The sequence below is a fragment of the Corvus hawaiiensis genome, chromosome 9 (assembly GCF_020740725.1).
Source record: "Corvus hawaiiensis isolate bCorHaw1 chromosome 9, bCorHaw1.pri.cur, whole genome shotgun sequence".
Taxonomy (NCBI): Eukaryota; Metazoa; Chordata; class Aves; order Passeriformes; family Corvidae; genus Corvus; species Corvus hawaiiensis.
Window position 1 is genome coordinate 590,570 of NC_063221.1, and position 18,768 is coordinate 609,337.

Consider the following 18,768-nt stretch of genomic DNA (forward strand, 5'->3'; position numbering starts at 1 on the left):
GAGTGTGGCTCCCAACACGCAGAAAGGCAGGTCCCTAAGGCAGATTTACGGGAGAAGTTTAGCCGGCCGCGCGGACAGACGGACAGACGGACGCTGCCCCATCGCCTCCCTGTCCCGCTGCTTTGCATTTCCAACCTATTTCCCTAATTATTCCACCGCTGCTGGGAGTCATCGCGGTCTCCCAGCTCTCTGGCACGCTCTGATTTATCTCTCAGCCGGGATAACAGCTCCCCCCCACCCCCTTCTCCTCGGGGAATTCAATTTTCATTCATTTCTCTGCTTTGCCAGATTGATCCAGCCCCCTCTGCCCTGCTCTGGATCACTCATGGAAGTGGTGAGCGGGCAAAGGGAGCCACGCAGCACCGAGCCTTCACCTTGGGGAAGCATCGTGCTGCCGGGGGGGGGCTGCCACTACCAAAAAAACCACCCCACCAGCATCTTCCCCGTGCTCGCTCTCACATCTTCCCAGTGGAGCCTTCATCCCTTCCTCTCCTGGTAGCATTGCTTTGTTCTCCTCCATCCTTCCTGCTGTCCATCTGTTCCTTATGTTAGTGGGGTGGTTTTTTTTGGTCTCTTTAGGGGCTTTTTTAGATCACTTTGGGTTTTTTGGTCTCTTCTGAGTTTGTTTTTCCCATCTCACAGGAAGGAGAGGGTGGCTGAGATGGGCATGAGCTGCTTGCCCAGCAAACCCCCTCTGTGCCACCCGAAATGCTGCTGGGTCCTGGTGGCGCCCAGGGAGGGGGGTTATATGTGGTGGGTGTGAAATGCCCCCCTCCACGCTTTCTCCTCCTCCCAGAGCAGCCCGCAGAAGGGTGAATGTCACGATTTTAATCAGGTTGCGTTTCTGGGGCAGTTTTGGGGAGCTCTGGCCCCACACAGATGCCCTGCTCCCTCCTCGGCATTGCCTGAAGCCCTGCAGCCAGATGAAGACACGAGCAGCACGAGGCGATGATGCAAAACCCACAGATGAGCAGGGATGGTGTTCCCACACCTTCCCTGCTGGGACTGAGCGTTAATAAAATGCAGGTAAATCCCAACAGGACACAGACCCAGCCTCCCCTTGTGTGCCCCAGCCCTGGGCACATCGGAATTAGGGCTTGGACACCGTGTCACCGAGGGGGACATCAGCTCCCTGGTGCAACAAGGGGGTTTCAAGGCGGAATTGGGGAAAATATAAAGGAATATGAGGAAATATAGGGAAAAAACACTCCTGGCTCACGCCTGTGGGATGCGAGTGCAGCTCTGTCCCAGTCAGCAAACCCCAGGCAGGTTTGGGGGTGCCAGGGAACTGAGGCTTTGTGCTGCCCACGCAGCGAGTTTGCCAGGTGCTAGCCCAGCTCCCGGAGTCCCTTCGTGTGACAAAACCAGCCCTCCCAGACCAAGGGGGGAACATCCTTGCAGGTCCAAAGCTGCCACAGCCACCTTCTGGCATGAGGCCACCTCCCCTCTGGGCAGCATCGGCTGTAGCGCCCCGAGCCCCCACTGCTCCCCACCTCTGAATTATCCCAATAATTACCCCCTCCCACACACATCCCTATCGCCAGGACTGGCCTGCAGCGAGCATAAGCACATCGAGACCCGGGTACTCACCAGCAGCCAGGGAAAGCCTCTCCCCTCGCGGGCAGGGGCGTTGCTAATTGTAATTGAAAATTAATCGGCGCTCAGAGAACCCCCGGTGATTTTATGGCCGGACCGTGGGTGGAGAGGGAATGCCGGCGGAGAAAGGCTCTTCCCTGTGCCGAGGAGGGAAAGGGAAGAGGTGCAAGGCTGGAAGGAGAGAGCGCTGAAGGGGTGGGAAGGTGGCTGAGTGTGCGGGGGGCTGGCCACCGACCTCGCGGAAAATTAAATTGCACTTGAGGGCAAATTGTATTAGGGAATAGCGGCCGCCTCGCGCCAGCCTGTGGCCATTTGGGTAATTAGCCCCAGGGACCCCCGGGCTCGTGGCAGTGCCGGGAAGGGGTAACCCCAGCAGGGAAGGCACCCCGGGGGCTCGGAGTGGGGCCCCCAGGACAGCCTGTCCCACCTGCGGGTGTGGCCGCAGCAGCCCGATGCTCCCGCTGTGCAGCGCCGGGGTGCTGGCCTGTCCCCAAGCCATCCTGACAGGGGCCACCGTGCGGGGGACACTCCGAGCCCTGCAGCGGCCTGGCCCCTTTGTGCCCTGCACTGGGGCTCCCCAGGTGTTGGAGGGGGACACCCCGGTGCCACAGCCCGGGAGAGCCGGGGCCGGGAGGATTGGGACAGCACCAAACAGGATTACGGAAAGTCTATTTAGCAGACTCTCTTTTTCCTGCCGCTTTAGGCTGCGGGCCTGTCGGGGCTGCTAATCTGGGCATCCCGCTAACCCCCTTCCGGCAGCGCCCACCTCCCCAGCCCTAATCCCCCTCACCCACCTGCTGCACCCCCTGCCCATCCCGCCGAGGTATTTTGGGGCTGAGGTAACCACGGGCAGCCCCACATCGCGATCCCTCGGTCCCACACGGAGGAGCAGCTGGTAGGGAAGGGGGTGCACGGGGGGTTATTGATGTTGGGGGCGAACCCCCCAGGGAAATCAAGGAGAAGGAGGCAGCAGGGCTGCAGCGATGAGCCCTTCCCCATCCATCACCCGTAGTGGGCAGGGCCAGCCCCGGCCGGGGGAACTCAGCCCTGCTCCGCGCTGGGACGAGCCCACCGAGTACCCGCTCAAGGGACATGGCCAAGGCCGAGTGGGCCAGAGGTGGCAGGACAGGGGTGTCAGCCCCACAACGCCTGGAGGCGTGACCACGCACAAACATTAAAGGAGAGATGGAGAGAGAAAATTTATTTCACGGGCAGGTGAGGGAGGAAGGGCTGACGGAGCCAGAGCTCCCGGAGCCAGGGCAGCAGCACAGCCGGGCACCCTCCTCCCCATCCTGCCAGTCCTCGCCTCCCACCTGGGCAAAGTGAAGATATCAAGAAAAAGGCTCCAAATCGGATTGACACCCCCCCTCCCCCCTTAATAAAGTTTATTATCGGCCGGGCTCTAATCCTTTTAAATCCCCCACGCGGGGGGATGGGCCAGGATTAGGGGAGGGCAGCATAATCCCAATGAATTTGTTACAGGGGGATTTAGGCAGCGCTAGGAGAGCAGATGGCCCCGGCCCCGGCTCTGGAAAACAACCATTTTCCTTAATGATTCCTAACAAGGATAAAAGGGCAGAGAGAATCGGGGACAGGCACAGGGGGCCCACACCCACGGAAGTCCTGGTCCCCAGGGATGCTGCCGTGTGTCTCCCTGCTCTGGACCACAGGCACGGTCAGCACCGAACTCCAGCTCCACAGGTCGTGCCAACTTTTTTTCCATCAGCTTCCTGGCCCCCACATGCCTCATCTCCCTCCCCTGCTTGAGGAGAAACCATGAGCCATCCCAGCCCTGGGGATGTAGCAGCTGTACGGGGGGGGGGGCAGCTGGCCAGAGGTGCATCATCCCGAAGGAAAAGGCAGGAGAAAACATACCACAATCATTAAAAATATTGAAAGGATTTTTAAACCAAGTGCTCTTCCCGGGATGGGGGGGAGGTGGGAGCAGGGACAGCAGGAATGGGGGGTGGTAGTCCAGCATGCCCACGTGGCAGGGACCAGCCGACACAGCAGGGCAGGTGTCGGCAAAAATAATTTATTCCACTAAGACAAGCAGAGAATGAACAACGGTGTGGGGAGGGGGCGAGGAAAGGTGGGGAGGCCCCGGGCCACATCTCAAAGAGGGGGATACAAAATGCATCTGAACCCATGACTGCTGCCCCCACCCATCAGTGTCCACTTTTTGGGGCTAAACCTTCACCCTCCTGGCCCTGCTAGTGGTTGGACCCCAATGGGCTGCTCTCCAGCACAGGACTGGCCTTCCCAGTTTGAAACCAGCCCAGTGCCAGGGACCTTGAGGCCAGCTGGGTGCCAACACACAAACCACCGTTCGCGTCCCAGCTCCCACACGCCCAAAAACATGGCACTAGGACCTGAGAGGGGGATGCTCTGACACCTCCTTCCTCCCAAAAAGAGCCCTCTACCCCCTACGCTGGGCGAGGCAACTGCCTTGAGCAGGGCAGCTCCCGAGGGGGATGTGCCAGACCCCTCCCCGCTGTGGGACAAAACGCTGTCCCAGGGGTGTCCTGACTCAGCAGCCCGCCCACCCGGGGAAAACCCCCGGGCCCCCGACCCCTGTCAGGCCACGGGGAAGCCGGGGCGGCCTTTCCGGGCGCGGGTACGCAGGCGGAAGAAGGTGTACATGCCCAGGAGGCACATGGAGGAGAGCAAGTAGAGGGCCACGCAGAGGCTGATGTCCAGGCGGGAGAAGCCCAAGCCGAGCACCCGCAGCCAGGGGCTCCTCCGCAGGCCCTCCCCAGCCTCCTCCTCCTCCTCCTCCCGGAGCAGGACGCCGGGGGCGCGCCGGCGCTCCCTGCCCGCCGCGGCACCGCGGCCCAGGGCGATGGTGTCCCGCTTGCTGATGCGCCGGCGCCGGCCCGCGGCCGCTCGCAGCGCCTGGCTCTTGAAGTGCTGCTCGCTGAAGGAATCCAGGTCCACGATGTCCTCGCCCCCCTCCCGCAGCTTGGGGTTCAGCCGCACGATGCTGGGGCGCCGCGGCTCGGGCGAGCCCGGGCGCCCCGGGACTCTCGCCTCTGCCTCCGTCTCCTTTTCCTCCTCGTCTGCTCTCCCCCTCTCCTCTCGCGGGCCCTCCGTGCCCAGCCTGGCCCCGGTCCCCTCCCTGGCCGCGGGGATGGGGTCGGCCTCGGCATAGTCCATGTAGATGTTGGCCGGGGAGAAGTGTGCCTTGAGGAACCTGACCACGGCCGGCTGCTCCCAGGCATGGACCCCCCGCTCCTCCTTGTGGCACTGCGGACACAGGTCCGGCGGAGGCCACTGCAGCTTGGGGAACATGGGGTCCTCGGTGTCACCTCCTGCAGGGACCGGAGCCAGCAAGGGGGTTAGAGGGGACGTGTGATACTCCCTCCCCCGGTATGAACACCCCGGAGAATCCAGCAGCTGGGGATGGGGACATTTGGAGGAGCCACCTCGGGAGGAAGGGTCCCTCCGTGGGCAAACAGCAGCTTTGGGAAGCTCCCTGTAAGGAGCATGTAAGATCCAGCTGCATCTCCAGGGCAGTCTGACACCGAGTGACCAGCTGCTGTCCCCTGGGACGGGGGACAATGACAGCAGGATGTCCCCGCTGCTGCAGATCCGTTCAGGAGGAGGGACGTTCCTCCACCTCACCTCCCCTTTTCCCTCAGGAAGCCGCTCCGACTGCCCTCGTGGCAGCCCCCCTTACCCGCCAGGCGAGCGTTGACCTTGTTGTGGTGGGACCAGAGCCAGAGGACGGCCTCCTCCCTGCTGGCCACCCTGTCCATGGACTCGGCCGCCATGGCCTCAAAGTGCTCGGCGCACTCCTGGCAGCCGAAGAAGTGCCGGACGTAGCAGCGCATGGTGCTCAGCACCTCCAGGGGCAACTCTGAGGGAGGCAGAGCACGGGGGTGAGGCTGGACCCCAGTGCCACCACCACGGTCCCATGGCTGAGGTAGCAACCCCACACCCCAACTCTCTGTCTCTCGTCCCCCACGGAAACTGCCCCTGGATGAGATGAAGAAGGGGAGAAACAAACCTTTGTCCACATGCAGCATCCCTATCCATGCCAGAGCCCACCTGGGGACTCCCTCCCTGAGCCCCTGATGCCCCCAGGGACACCAATACCTTTGTCAGGACCGTTCTGGGCAGCCTGGACAGTCAGCAGATGGAAGATGGTCCAGAGCCCACAAGGGTAGCCACGGAAGTGGCGTTCACTGCCCTGGCAGCCCACCCACGTCACGTTGGTGGGGAGCACGGAGGGGTGGGAGGCCTGGTGGACAGATGGACACGGCGTGATGGGGCTGGCAGGCAATGCCAGCCTGGGGGGCAAGGGGCAGGGGTAAGGAGAGCAGGGGCTGGGGGTGCCCACGGGCATCTTACGTCTCTGTTATTCTTCATGGCCTCCTTCAAAACGGTGCGGGGCAGCTCGGGCTCTGTCCAGTTCCTCAGCCAGGCATCCAGAGTCTGCAGGTAGGTCTGCACACAGGGGCGCCCCGGGAAGTACTGCAGAGGGGGAAGAGGGCTGAGAAAAAACAGACTCCATCCTGGGAGCAGCAGGGCAGCCCACAGGCACCCCTGGCTCACCAGGACAGGCACTGGGCAGCACCAGCATCCTCTGTGCTGGAGGGCAGCGAGGTCCTGGCAAGGTTTTGGTGCCTATCTCCCAGGGGCTGGGAGCTGCAGCTTGTCCCCCCCCTGGGTGGCAAGTCCCCTGTGTGCATGTTCAGGCTCCAAACCCCAGCCCCAACTGAGGGAGGCAAAAAGCCACTCTGTCCATAAGTCTGGCAAAGCCGATTAGCAGCTGCACTTTAAAACCACTCCCGGGAGACGAGCAGCCTGGCAGCCCATGCCACCACCAGACAGACGGACAGAGGGATCGACCTGTGGGCAGGAGGAGACACCAGCACACAGAAGTGATGGAGAAGCGAAAGGAAGGAGGAGTTTGCTAAGTCTGAGCTGCTCTTCCTCCCAGGCCCATGGGGAATCACATGAGAAGAGCCAAATTTGCACGGGAATGATCTGTGACCTGACAGTTCCGCTGCACAGTGTCCCCGACTCCTTGGACAGGAGGCTTTGCTGTGCGATCCCCTGCCCCCAGGAACCACTTATTTCCACGATTCCCCCCTCTCCTTTCCTTTAATATCTCTTGGGAATGCAAGAGTTAAGGCTGGGACCTGCTGGCTGAGCTCCCCCAGGCTGAGCCCTGGGCTGGCAATCCTGGGGACGCTGCTCCGTCCTGTGGATGAGCAGGGCAATGGCAGCGTGGGCTCAGCATCCTCGGGGAAGCACCGGCATCCACCACCCACTGCTCCAGCTCATCGAGGGGAAGGTTTGCGGGGAGAATTGAAAATGGATCAAATAAAACCAGTGCTGCTCCCCACCCCAGCACACCTGTACCCACGGGCAGGGAGCTGGTGCCATGGGGGTTTATTTTCCCATCTCCGTAGTTCACATTCAAGGGAGAAAGAGCGAGGGCAATGGTTGGGGGCAAGCAGAGGAGCCACATGAAGGTCTGAGGCACGTGTTTGGAGCTGTTTCTTGGGACAGAGCAGATGGGGGTGGGAGCAAGGGGTGTCTTGCACATCAGTGAGGTCCAAACTGAGTGTGAGACCCTGGCTGACAAAGGAAGGAGCAAAGAAGGAGGGCACGGCCCCAGTCTGCCAAGCAGCCTAGGCTGTGACAGGCACTGAGATGGAGACAGGGCCCCTGCAGGCCCGGCGGAGGAAACAGCCAGAGGCAGCAGGACTCCATCGCAGCAGGAAATTAAACTGCCCTGCTTGTGCTGGCTCAAGGCTCTCACTCACTTCAGCTCTGCCAGGCCCAACATAGAAGGAAAAAGGAGACCTTAAATTAGGCTTGTCTGGAGCCTGACTCAGAGTGGGAGTTCCTTTCCTGGACTATTATCAAAGGAGCCTGCAGATTGGCTCCCTGAGCCGAGCATCCAGATCAGAGTGACAAACCCCTGTGGCCATCTCTGACACCCCAGCAGGTGACAGCCTCTCTTCTGAAAAGACCTCCTGCCTCAACACCTCCTGCAAGTGCCGATCCCACTGCCACCAAAGCCGGCAGCACGCATCTTGTTTGAAGCACTCCAGCACCGCCTCGTAGCTCCCACTGGGACTTTGGGCTGAGTGTGGAGATCTGCAGGGACAGGGACAGCCTGACAGCAGCCATGCCGTACACTGAGCACCGGGACACAGGGCCCACACCTGGGACTGCCACGCTTCACTACCCACGAGCACTGGGACACGGTGGCCCACACTGTGTTTGCATTGCATGAACGGACAAGGAGGCACAGGCAGCTCCTCTCCCAACACGCAGAGCTCCTCACCTTCACTAGCGTGGCCACGTAGCACTTGAAGGCGGCCAGCTGGGCTCCGGCCAGCGCGGAGGCACGGGCAGCCTCCACCCGCAGCGAGTAGTGCAGCGCGGACTCCAGGTCGGCCATGTACAGCTTGGAGCTGGGGAGGGCAGCGCAACATGAGGCTCCATCAGCGCCTTCATCCACACCAGGGGTTTTCCCAGGGAAGGAATGTCCCAGCCCTTCGCCCCCCCTGGCACCCCCCAGCCCCGGTGTCCCCAGCAGGGTGAGGGCTCTGACCGGTCGGCTCGCAGTGGCTGGGACGCGTGGTCGGTGTCGTTGGCGGTGCTGGCCGTGGTGTTCAGCTTGTAGGAGCCGCGGGTGATGCCCGCCAGCGTGCGCAGGTAGTAGGTGTAGAAGGAGCGTGCCTCTATGTGCCTGCCGGGAAGGAGAAGCCCTCAGTCCCTCTTCCCTCCCAAACCCGACCCCAAGGAAGGAAGCAAAAGAGAAGAAGGCTCAGCCGAGTGGGTAATTCGGGCCTGGACAGGGAGCGCATGGTGGGCCATACTCTCCACCTGCCCACATGCACCCTGGAACAGGACTGAGCCCCAGGTAGCCATGTCATGCCACCTCCAGGCAGGTGTGGCAACGGGATGGCTCAGTCACAAGGATTTTCCCTTCTGCCAGCTCCAGCCAGGGCTGGCAATGCAGTTCAGTGCCCAGCCTCCCCTACCCAGCCATGTCTCCTTCCTGATGCGCCTTCCCACAACTACAGAGGAGCACAGAGAGACGGGCACAAGGCTGGCACCCCACCAGCATGCCCGGAGCCACCCTGACGTGTCCCACACTCACACGGGCAGGCGGGAGAAGGAGCCGTTGCGGAGCAGCAGGTATCCCGAGGGGAAGGTGGTGACGCCGAACTTCTCCACGAGCTCCTCCTCGGTGCTCAGCACCCTCCTAACCGCAATGTTCTCGTACTGCAGCATGTCCAGGGCCACCTGCAAGCCCCGGGGTCAGATGGGGGGCAGAGGGATTCCCCAGCCCCACCAGGGATGCAGCAGAGCTGTTCAGTGCCCTGTGTAACATTTGGCACTGGCTAAGCTGTGTGCAAGCTGGGCAGGAAGGCTGCCTGAAGAGAGCTGCCCCGCCAAAGGCGCCTGGGAATTATCAGGCACCAAGGGACACAGGCTCCAAGAGAAATGGGGGATAAATGTAGCTGTACCCACCTCTCTGCCCACGAAGGAGTTGCTCTTCTCGAAGATGAGTGCCAAGTACTGGTCCTTGTTCCTCTGGAAGAAGGTACGGACCTCCTCCGCGCTGCAAGAGAGAGCAGGACGGCAGCAGGTGCCTCGGCATCAGCGGGACGCTCCGCCCTCCCACGCACGGGGAGCTCGACCCTCGCCCGCTGGCATCTGGCAGGGACTGCTGGGGCAGGCTCAGCCCCACCGAGCAGGCAATGCCTCCTGCTGCAGCTTCCAGCCTCCCTTTCTGCTCTGGTTCGCAGGCTTTGAGAAAACCCACGGGGCATGGCCAAGGAGGTAGAAAACAAAGCACAGGCAGGGCAGGGCAGGGGGAAGCTGCACGCTCGCCCAGGGGAAAAAACATCAATGAACTTGAACCAGGGCTGGGGTTTTTTTGGCTAAGACATAGAGGCACCAGAATACCTGAGGCATGTGCCTGGCTCGACCATTGCTTTGGGAAATCCAAAGGCTCCTTCTCAGGACAATGCAGCAACTGTTTGCATCCAGCAAGGACAACTCAGATACCAACAAAATTGTATGCTATCAAAAAAACCCTTTTTCAGGACAGGAGAAAGCTTCTAACACAGCCTCATTCAGCATGGCATGACACTGCCATGTCCCAAAGAATTTGGGGCCCAGGAATTGCTTGCTCTAAGTGGAGCTGATGAGCAGGTTCATTAGGAGACGCAACAATATGGCCCCATCTCATTTGGGCGATGGAAATGGCTCTGCCCTGGCCAGGTCATCTGTGTCTCCCTGGAACGTGCATGATGCAGCAGCTGCTGCTTGCTCATTTTGGGTTCAGGATTTCCCCAGAAACCTGCTCCCCATGGGACAGAGGCCATCCTGGCCTCCTGCTGCCCCTACCTTGCTGGCTCCAGCGGAGGACAGGCGGGTGGCCAGGCATCTTGGCTCTGCTCGAGGTTGGTGATGATGGCATGGCGCAGATCCTCAACGGTGGCACTGGGATCTGCAGGGGGACACGACACCAAGGGGTCGGTCCTGGGGAAGCCGATCCCAGGGGCCGAGCCGAGGGAAGCTGCCTGGAGCTGCCACCCCAGAGCTCCCAGATATTCCAGCGTGTGGGAGGTGTGGGCAGCAGGGCCGTTCACATCCGGGGTAAAAAACCCCATGGCTCTGAATACTCACTGGTAATCCTTATCCCATCCTCTGGCTTCTTGCTAAAAGCTCTGAAGAACTGAAAGGGAAAAAAACACAAGGGGAAACTGGAGTGAGTGTTTGGAGTGGGACATGAGGAAGTGCAACCCAGCAGGCTGAGGCTCCCTGTAGATCAGCTCTGCCTCAGTTTCCCCACAACACTGCAGAATGCCAGCTGACATCAGCCAGCACAGAGGAAGCTCCCAGCTGTGGCCCCATCTTTCGGGGCACCCCCAGAGGGGAGGGATGCAGGCACGGGCTGGGAGCCATGTCTGGCCAAGGGCTGAGCACTGGCAGGCAGTGGAGCAGGTGTCTCCAGGGAGGCAGCTGGAACCTTCCCAGTCCTGCAAACCAGTCTCCCTGCCCCAGAGCTCTGACAAAGCAGAAAACAGGGGGTTTTCCCACTCCCAGCCTCCCAAAGTGGCTCCAGTAGCCAGGGTAGAGCCAGAGCAGCTACACCAGGTTGCATAAGCCAGGTGTTTGCTTTGCAGGCTGGGCTGGGAGCTGGGGCTGTTTGCAAAAGGTGCTTGGCAGGGACAGGATGTGAAGCAAGTGACTTCTTGGCACGGCCACATCAGCACACCTCCCGGCCCCGGGAGATGTTTCCATCAGTGTCCCAGGGCAGTGCTTGATGAGACCCCAGGGTAGGGCTGGGGCCAAGCCAACCTACCTGGAAAACCCCAAATCTGACCCCACCTGGAGCTGGGCCTGTAAACTGGGACTGAGGGCATGTCTGATAAAACCCTTATCACTACCCATTCCATCTCAAGGCAATCCTGGTTTTAACTGCTGCCTGTAGCACCTGGAGCACTTTTGCTTCACTGCTCGTGCTGGAGCAAGGCTCTGTTTGCAGCGGGAGGTTCTGCAGAGCAGTGTGTTGACACAGCTAAAGGGCTGGGCACAGGCCCAGCAGGAGGGATGGCTCCTTGCCAGCCACCGCAGGAGGCTCCCAGGAGATGCAACCTCCCGCAGCATCCCTGTGCCCTCCTCCAAAACCTGCGCCTGCAACCTCCCTCTGCCCTCAAACAGCCTTTCCCAAGGGTTTCCAACCCAGGATTCAGATTCTCCCTCATCCTAGCAGAGATCCAGCCTCCATGTTTCGCCACAAAGCAGCATTTTGGTTTCCCCTCCTCCTTGTTGCTCCATCACCCAGCAGTTGCACTGGGCGCAGCCAGGACACAGCACTGTTTTGGGTGAAATAGCTCTGACCTGCAAAGCCCCAAGGGGAGTATTTTGGTGCAATAGCCCTGTTAGTCCAATTGAGCAAGAGAGGGACAGGCCAAAAAGCAAAGCACAGTGAAACCCAGCAAGCAGCTGGCACAGGCAGTCTCACCTTCATGGTGGGGAAGCCGGTTATCCCGAAATCAGAGCACACTTGCTGGTTGTCCTCGTCGGCACAGTCAATGGCCGCCAGGATCACTGCAGGCCTCCACTCTGCGGGGACAGAGGGTGAGGTCAGCATAGCTCAGCACCCCCACAGCCCCAAAAACCGCCCTCCTCCCCACAGCTGCCTGCAGCAGAGACAGGAGGGATCTCCTGCTGTGCCAGTGGCAGAGACCCTCCTGTCCCAAACTGCTGCTTGCCCCTCGCAGGGCAGCGACCAATGGTTTCCAAGCCTGAACACCCGGGGCTGTGGTCCGTCCTGGTGTGTGGTGCCCTACTTTCCGGGCAGCAGGAGCACAGGGAAAGCCGTGCGAGGCGGGAGCTGGCTTTGCACGCCCTGCCCTGCCAGCGCCAGAGCACAGGCAGCTCTGCCCGATGCCGCCTGCCTGGCTGGTTCTGCCTGTCCAACCTCTGCCCCAGCTCCCAGGAAGAGGACACCAGGAGAAGGGGAGGGATGGCTAACCGCAGCTCGGGGAGAGCAAGGAACACGGGCTCCGGCTTGTCTCACCCCAGACCAAGGGCACAGCTGATAACCAAGAGGGAACAACCCAAAACCAGCAGCCAGGCCAGGGCACTGCAGCAGAGCCCGCCCAGGTTCTGAGCACCCACTCCCCATTTGTGACTCCCCACCATCTCCCCAGTGAAGAGCAGCGGGTCCCTGGGGTAAAACAGATGAACAAAAGAGGGCATGGAGGCATTTTAAACAGCAGGCTCTGAAAACCAGCAGGAAAATGGAGAATAAAGCTCTGAAATGGCTTCTTTTTAGCGTAAAGGACACAAGCTGGAGAATGTCCAGCCTGTCCTTAGAGTGAGACAGGGAGGGACATGGCACTGGCACGCAGATGGAGCCTGTTGCTGCCCCAGGTGTAAGCATGCTGGAGGCAGGGACACACCACCCCGTGTCTCAGGAGACGGGACAGGTGAGCTGCTTCCCACCGCCCTGGCACTCGTGGCACAGGAGGGCTGGTGACAAGCCCTGCTGCAGGGAGGAGGCACGCTCCTGGACTCAGCGGCACGTGGTGCCCGCGGCTCACCCTGGCATCCTCCCCGTCCAGCCCACTCCTACGAGAATCCAGCCGTGGGAATGGCAGCGAGGACGCTGCGCAGCACGGGGGCGGCTTCCCCGCCCTGCCTCCACGGGCACACCATCGGCGCTCCGGCCTCCGGAGCGGGGAGCCCTCTCTGGAGAGGGGCCAGGAGAGCCGGCATTCCCCCGCGGGGCCCGGGCACACGCACCCCATTCCTCACATCCTGCCCGTCGGGGAGCTCTGACGGCATCCCCAAGGAGGGACGGCATCCCCTCGGAGGGACGGACGGGATGCCCGCCCGGCCGGCCCCCTGACTCACCCGGCACCGCCGCGCTGTATCAATTAGCGCAATAACAGGGAGAAGCACCCCGGGATGCCGGGGGAGGCAGGATGAGTCCCGGCACGAGGACGAGGGGCCCAGCAGCGGGGTGTGCGGGTCCCCAGGCACGGCTGGCACCAGCCAGGCCAGGCATCAAGGTCAAAGCTGGGAACAAACCAGCTGGGATCAGCGCCCAGCAACCTGCCGTCCCCATCCCTGCAGGCACCGGGAGGAGCGGGGCTGCGGGGAGGTCTGGGGGGCAGTGGGACCCCCTATGCCTGGGGCAGGCTCCACCTGAGCTTCTCCCTACCAAAGCGGGTCCACGGATGCTGCTAAGCCAGGCCTGGATATCGGGGGGAGGGGGGGGAAACCTGGACAGCGGCAGGGAGCTGGGCCTTCCCAGCAGGCTGACGATCCAGGGAGGCTGGAGCTGGGCCGCAGGGGGGTTTTGGGGAGCTGAAGGAGGGCAGGGCAGAGCGGACAGAGGGATGGTGGTGGGAAGGGCACAGAGAGGATGCAGGGATGCTGACGGGGACGAGGATGCAGGGAGGATTCAAGAGTGTGGGCGGAGAGGAGAAGGACGACGGGGCAAGGACGCAGGAGGGATGCCAGGATGCTCCTGGAGGGGAAGTGGGACTTCCCCTGCGCAGGGGCACAGGGAAGAGAATTTAGGGGCGCTGACGGGTGAACAGACAGAGACACAGGGGGCATTTAAGGGCGCAGGGGCAGAGACACGGGGATTAAACGGCGTGCTGATGGAAGAGGACAGAGACACGGATAAGGGGTGGGGGCTAAAAAGGTCAAGGGCACAGGGAGGGATGGGGCCGCCGATGGGGCGGGCAGGCGGGGATGGGGAGAAGCGGGGACAGCGGGGCCGGGGACTCACCGCGGATGTCGTGGGCCAGGGCCCGCCATGTGGGCGCGAAGTGGATGCAGTGCCCGCACCAGGAGGCGAAGAACTCGACGGCCCAGGCGCTGGTGGAGCCCAGCAGCCGCCCCTCCGCCCCCGGCCCCAGCAGCTCCAGGGGGTCAGCGGCCGAGTAGAGGCGGCCGGGCCGCGCCGCGGGCACCCGGAGCAGCAGGAGAAGCAGCAGGAGGAGCAGCAGGAGCGGCGGGAGAGCCGCCGGGCCCCCGCGACCCCCGGCGCGGAGCCGCCGCCACATCGCCCGCCAGGCCGCCCGCGCCGCCGCCGCCGCCGCCTTTAGCGCCCGGAGCCGCCGGAGCACCGCCCCCGGGGCGGGGCCGGGGCGGGGACAGCGCGGGGAACCCCCGCCCCGGGAGGGGCACGAACACCCCACAGCCCCCACAGCCTCCCGGGCAGAGCCCCCACAGCCCCCCGGGCACAGCCCCCGAGAGCCCCCGGCCCCTCTCGGCGCCCCCCTATCACGGGGAGGCGGCCCAGTACTCCCCTCCCCGCCCTTTGCTGCAGTGTTGCCCTTCCGTGAGGGGACAAATGGCATAAAATGATACAGTTCTGATAAAGTGAGGGCTGCCCAGGGAGGCGGTGGAGTCACCGTCCCTGGAGGTGTTTAAGGAAAGTGTGGATGTGGCACTGAGTGCCGTGGCCTGGTTGACAAGGGGGTGTTGGGTCACAGGCCGGACTTGACGATCGCAGCGGTCTTTTCCAACCTAAATGAACCTGTGATTCTGCAATGGCGAAGGCAGCTGATTCAGCCCCAAAACGCACGTTGCCACCATCATGGGCACCCTGAGGGCAGCGCCCTGGTCAGATGCCCTGACATCAGCCAGCGTCACTGGGCGCCACCTGGACATCCTGTGGAATGGGGACCCTGGAGACATCCCTGCCCTCTCCCCAGCCCTGCCAGGGATGCCCAGCAAGGATATCCAGTGACACACACAAAATCCAGCTCTACATCTAAAAAAAGCAGCCTTCCATCCCCAGTGGCCCCTTCAATGGAATGTCTTCAAACTGAGACTTAGATTAGATATTAGAAATATCACCACCTGTGAGGGTGGTGAGGCCCTGGCACAGGCTGACCAGAGAAGTTGTGGATGCCCCATCCCTGGAAATGTTCAGGGCCAGCCTGGATGAGACTTGGAGCAACCCGGTCTAGGGGAAGGGTTGGCAGGATGATGGAACCAGAGGTCCTTTAAGGTCCTTTCCAACCCCGACCATTCCAGGACTCTGTGATTCCACCCTTGAGGCCAGGCCCAGCCGTGCCTTTGCTCACGCACACACCCGCGTCACCGGCTCCCAGACGGAAGGTGCCCGTTGCTCAGTGCCCCGGGGCAGAGCCAGGCGCTGCCAGGGTGGACACAGCCCCAAAATCCAGCCTTCTGCTCCCTCCCCAGCCCCTGAGGCCAGGGAGCCTCTGGCACTGGGGGTGCCCCATGACTGCTGAGGGCTTGGTGCTTGCTCTGTCCCCAGGAAGGCCATTATCCATGCTGGGCCCCACCTAGGCATTTCAGGCGGACTCACCATGCTAGAAAAACAAGCCTGCCAGAGCCCAGGCTCGACAGGGCAGCGGAGGGCAGGGGCTCCCCACGGGGCACGGCTCCGGGAAACAACGGGGCTCCCTGACACAGCCCGGCCTGGGGGGACACAGCGTGCTGGACACAACCCATGGGATCGCTCCCACCCGCCTTCTGTGGGTCCAGGCTGATGGGAATGGGGCAGAAGATGGTCTGCTCCAGCCCTGCCAGCTGTAATTAAGTCCTTAAGGGATTATCACACCTCGTTGTCTAACCAGGAGGGAGAGAGACACAGCCCAGCCTGTGCAAGGCCGCTCTGAAAGTTGGTCCCTCACTGACGGAGACCTTGCCAGGACTTGTCCTCATCCAGCTGGTGACTGAAACACAAAAATCTCCATGTGCAGGGACATCACCACCGTTACCTCACCTTGGGCTAAAGCCTTATTTTAAGGGCTCATCGGCTTGATTAGGTTATCAAGGCAAAGGAGAGGTGCTCAGCGCCAGCGTAATTGCCAGCATCCTCCCCATCCAGCTCACCCCTTCCTCCCAGGCAGCCCAAATTCCTTGAATCCTTTTTTAGATGCAAAAGCAGCATCTAGCACCAAGGCGGAGGGGCAGGAGCCCACACCCCGGGGCTCCGGCTCCTTTGGAGGTGAGCCATGCCATTGCTCATCCCCTGAGCCCTGGGGTGGGGATGCTCCTGCTTCCTGCTGCCCCGGGAACAGCCGGGGTGCTGCCGACGACCCTACTGCCCAGCTGGCACGTCCCATCCCCAAGGCTCCCCAGCTAATAGCCTCCTTCAGCAGCAGGGTGTGGAGTTTTCCAGGCACAGACTTGTCCCAAAATCCTTTCTTTTCCTTTGAATGCTGCTGCAAAGCAAGAGATGAGGCTTTTCTTCTACCTCAGACTGGGAAGAGACGTATTTTCATTGCAGAACACCTTGAGACAGGGCATGGGAAGACAAAGGTGGAGCAGAGGCTTTGAAACAACCCTTTTTAAGTTGGATTTGAAAGCGAGGAAGATGAATTAATAGCAATCAAGAAGCAGTAGAAGTCTGGGGAGGTTTTAGAAATGCCCTCCCAGTGCTTTCTGCCTTTTTGTCCTCTCTGGCTGCTATGGAACCTGCAGGCAGCAAAACCAGGGGACAGGTGCTGGGTGACTCTGGATGCCGGGCTGCTGAGCCCCAGCAGCCCTAAAGCTCAGCTTTAGGCTCCCACAGCACATTTAGGGACCTGCTTGGTTTTCACAGCAAAGCCTTCAGCGCCCACCTGGGCATCATTAACTTTGGGGAGAGCTGTGCTTCACACTCCGTAGCACGGCCATGGGCTTAGGATGACCACAGAGATTCCTGTGCTGCACAGTCTCTGTGGCTTTAGTTCATTAAGCTCATCAGCCCTGAAATCTCCTTTCCCAGACTAACACCCAGCAGGAATCTCCTTGAAGTCAGTGAGGCATGGGCAACATCAACAGGCTGAGAACCTCAAAGGCGGCCACGATCTCACCAAAATCATTTAAGCCCTGCAGAACTTGTTTCGTGCACCCAAAATGGATCATTTTCAGACACAAAGCTACTCAGATCACCTCTGTCCTGGGTTAGCGAGGAGACAAGGAAAGAGTGGTTGGATTTTATGTGTTCAGCCCTTGAAGTGATGGAAAGGACTACATTTCAGAAAGCAGAGAGAGGCTTTTATTAGCCTCTCATTTTTAGCAGCATAAATCTGTCTACAAAATGTTCAAAATGGCCAGGCAAGCAGACCCAGGGTCTTCTCACTTCCCTTTAGTTGTGTAGGTTCAGGGCCAAGGAGATCCTGAAATGGACTTTCTTCCTTGAAATTGAAGAACACGTTCTTACCTAATTGTGTGATTCCAGGAACTGACTCCAAGGAAAACACGCAACCAGTGCAAGACTCATGATACAATCATGGCAACCCCGTCACTGGCATTTTGGAGGCCATTCTGAGAGGTTTGCATCCAACTCCCCTGCAAGCGCCTTGGAAATACCAGCTGCAGAGGAGGCTCAACAGTTTTCCTTTCTCCAGACTTCACAAGATGATGAACTCAAGGAAGCCCTCCTTGACCTGCAGCACAGCACTGCATAAAGCATGCTCCTTCTGTGAATAAAAGGAAAAGCCTCATTTCCCTCAGAGAGCGAATGAAAATTGTGCCACCTGCCACCTCCCCGACATTCCAATCCAGGTGGCACTTCTTCCTCGGTGGCACAAGTCGCACCTCAGCTGACACATGGCTTCAGACAAGACCTTTGGCAGCGTCTGTGCCACAAACCTGCCAGCTTTGCTGAGACAGGGAATAACACCCCGAGTGGATGTGCTTCCCACACTCTGCATTGCCTCTGCCAGGCTGACACCTGTGAAGACCAGGACAGCCCCTGGAAGCCCCCACTGGCAGCTGGGAATTGCTGACTCCATGAGACAGGCTTGGTCGGAAATCGTTGATTTCTACCTTCCAAGCCCAACCAGCCTGTAATAACAAGAGGCACAAAAGCAAATCCAGGGTGCATTCTCAGGATGTGATGAATGTGATCACGTAGTTTGCGTCTGCAGAGAGAATACAGCAGCACCAAGCTCCTGCTATTCACCCTCTGCTGATTCATCCCTGCTCCAAAGGATGGCAGCCTCGCTGCCCTTGCTCTTTTCAGAGGAACCCAGGGAGACCAGGAGGAACTGGCCCTGTCATTGGTATGTCTGGGTAGGAAACGTTTTACCTGCAAATTTCAGATCTACTAACAGTCATAAATGATTGCCATGACCCAGGTTGCACAGAGCAGATATTTTCCAGTCCAGCTCATGTTCCCAGCTTTAAGGAGCAGATTGGAGGAGGCCACACCGCCCAGATTTGCCACATCATTATTTGGCAGGTGGTTTAATTGCAGTGCATGAAACTGAGAATACCACAGGGATGACAACGGAGCACTCCTCTCTTGCTGTGACAGTAGTCCTGCAACGTAAGCAAGGTCTCACCAACCAAGGACTGCTGTGCCCAATCACAGGTTCACTGAGCAGCACTGGCTCCATCGGTCCACAGAGCAACGCAGCTGGGCACAGACACTGGACCAGGCTCCTTGCCGAGCTTCTCAAGCCAAGCTACGTGAACAGTGGGATCTCCTGCAGCCTCCTTTATTTTGCTGGAATCAAATCAAATCAAATCTGAGGCACCCCCCCCCCCCCCCCACCCCCGAATTGGTGTTAATTCCACCTCCAGCAAATTCTCAGACAAAATCTGAGTTTGAGTCAGTCTAGACTTCATGCAAGAGGAAGCCACTGGAAACCTGCGTCAGGGAGGGAACACAGCCCAAGAGACACAGGAGGTCTTGTACAG

General features: G+C 60.3%; 1 protein-coding gene across 1 annotated transcript; it reads right to left on the bottom strand.

Annotated features, from left to right (window-relative positions):
• Positions 1–3,617: 3,617 nt before the first annotated feature.
• QSOX1 (quiescin sulfhydryl oxidase 1) lies at positions 3,618–14,167 on the bottom strand. Its single transcript, XM_048313112.1, has 12 exons — positions 13,886–14,167; positions 11,603–11,703; positions 10,261–10,309; positions 9,979–10,081; positions 9,097–9,187; positions 8,723–8,868; positions 8,171–8,308; positions 7,901–8,030; positions 5,950–6,072; positions 5,695–5,839; positions 5,276–5,455; positions 3,618–4,907 (listed from the first exon to the last, which is right to left on the bottom strand). Exons 1-12 carry the CDS (start codon positions 14,160–14,162, stop codon positions 4,174–4,176), a joined length of 2,217 nt encoding a protein of 738 aa, XP_048169069.1. The 5' UTR covers positions 14,163–14,167; the 3' UTR covers positions 3,618–4,173.
• Positions 14,168–18,768: the final 4,601 nt, after the last annotated feature.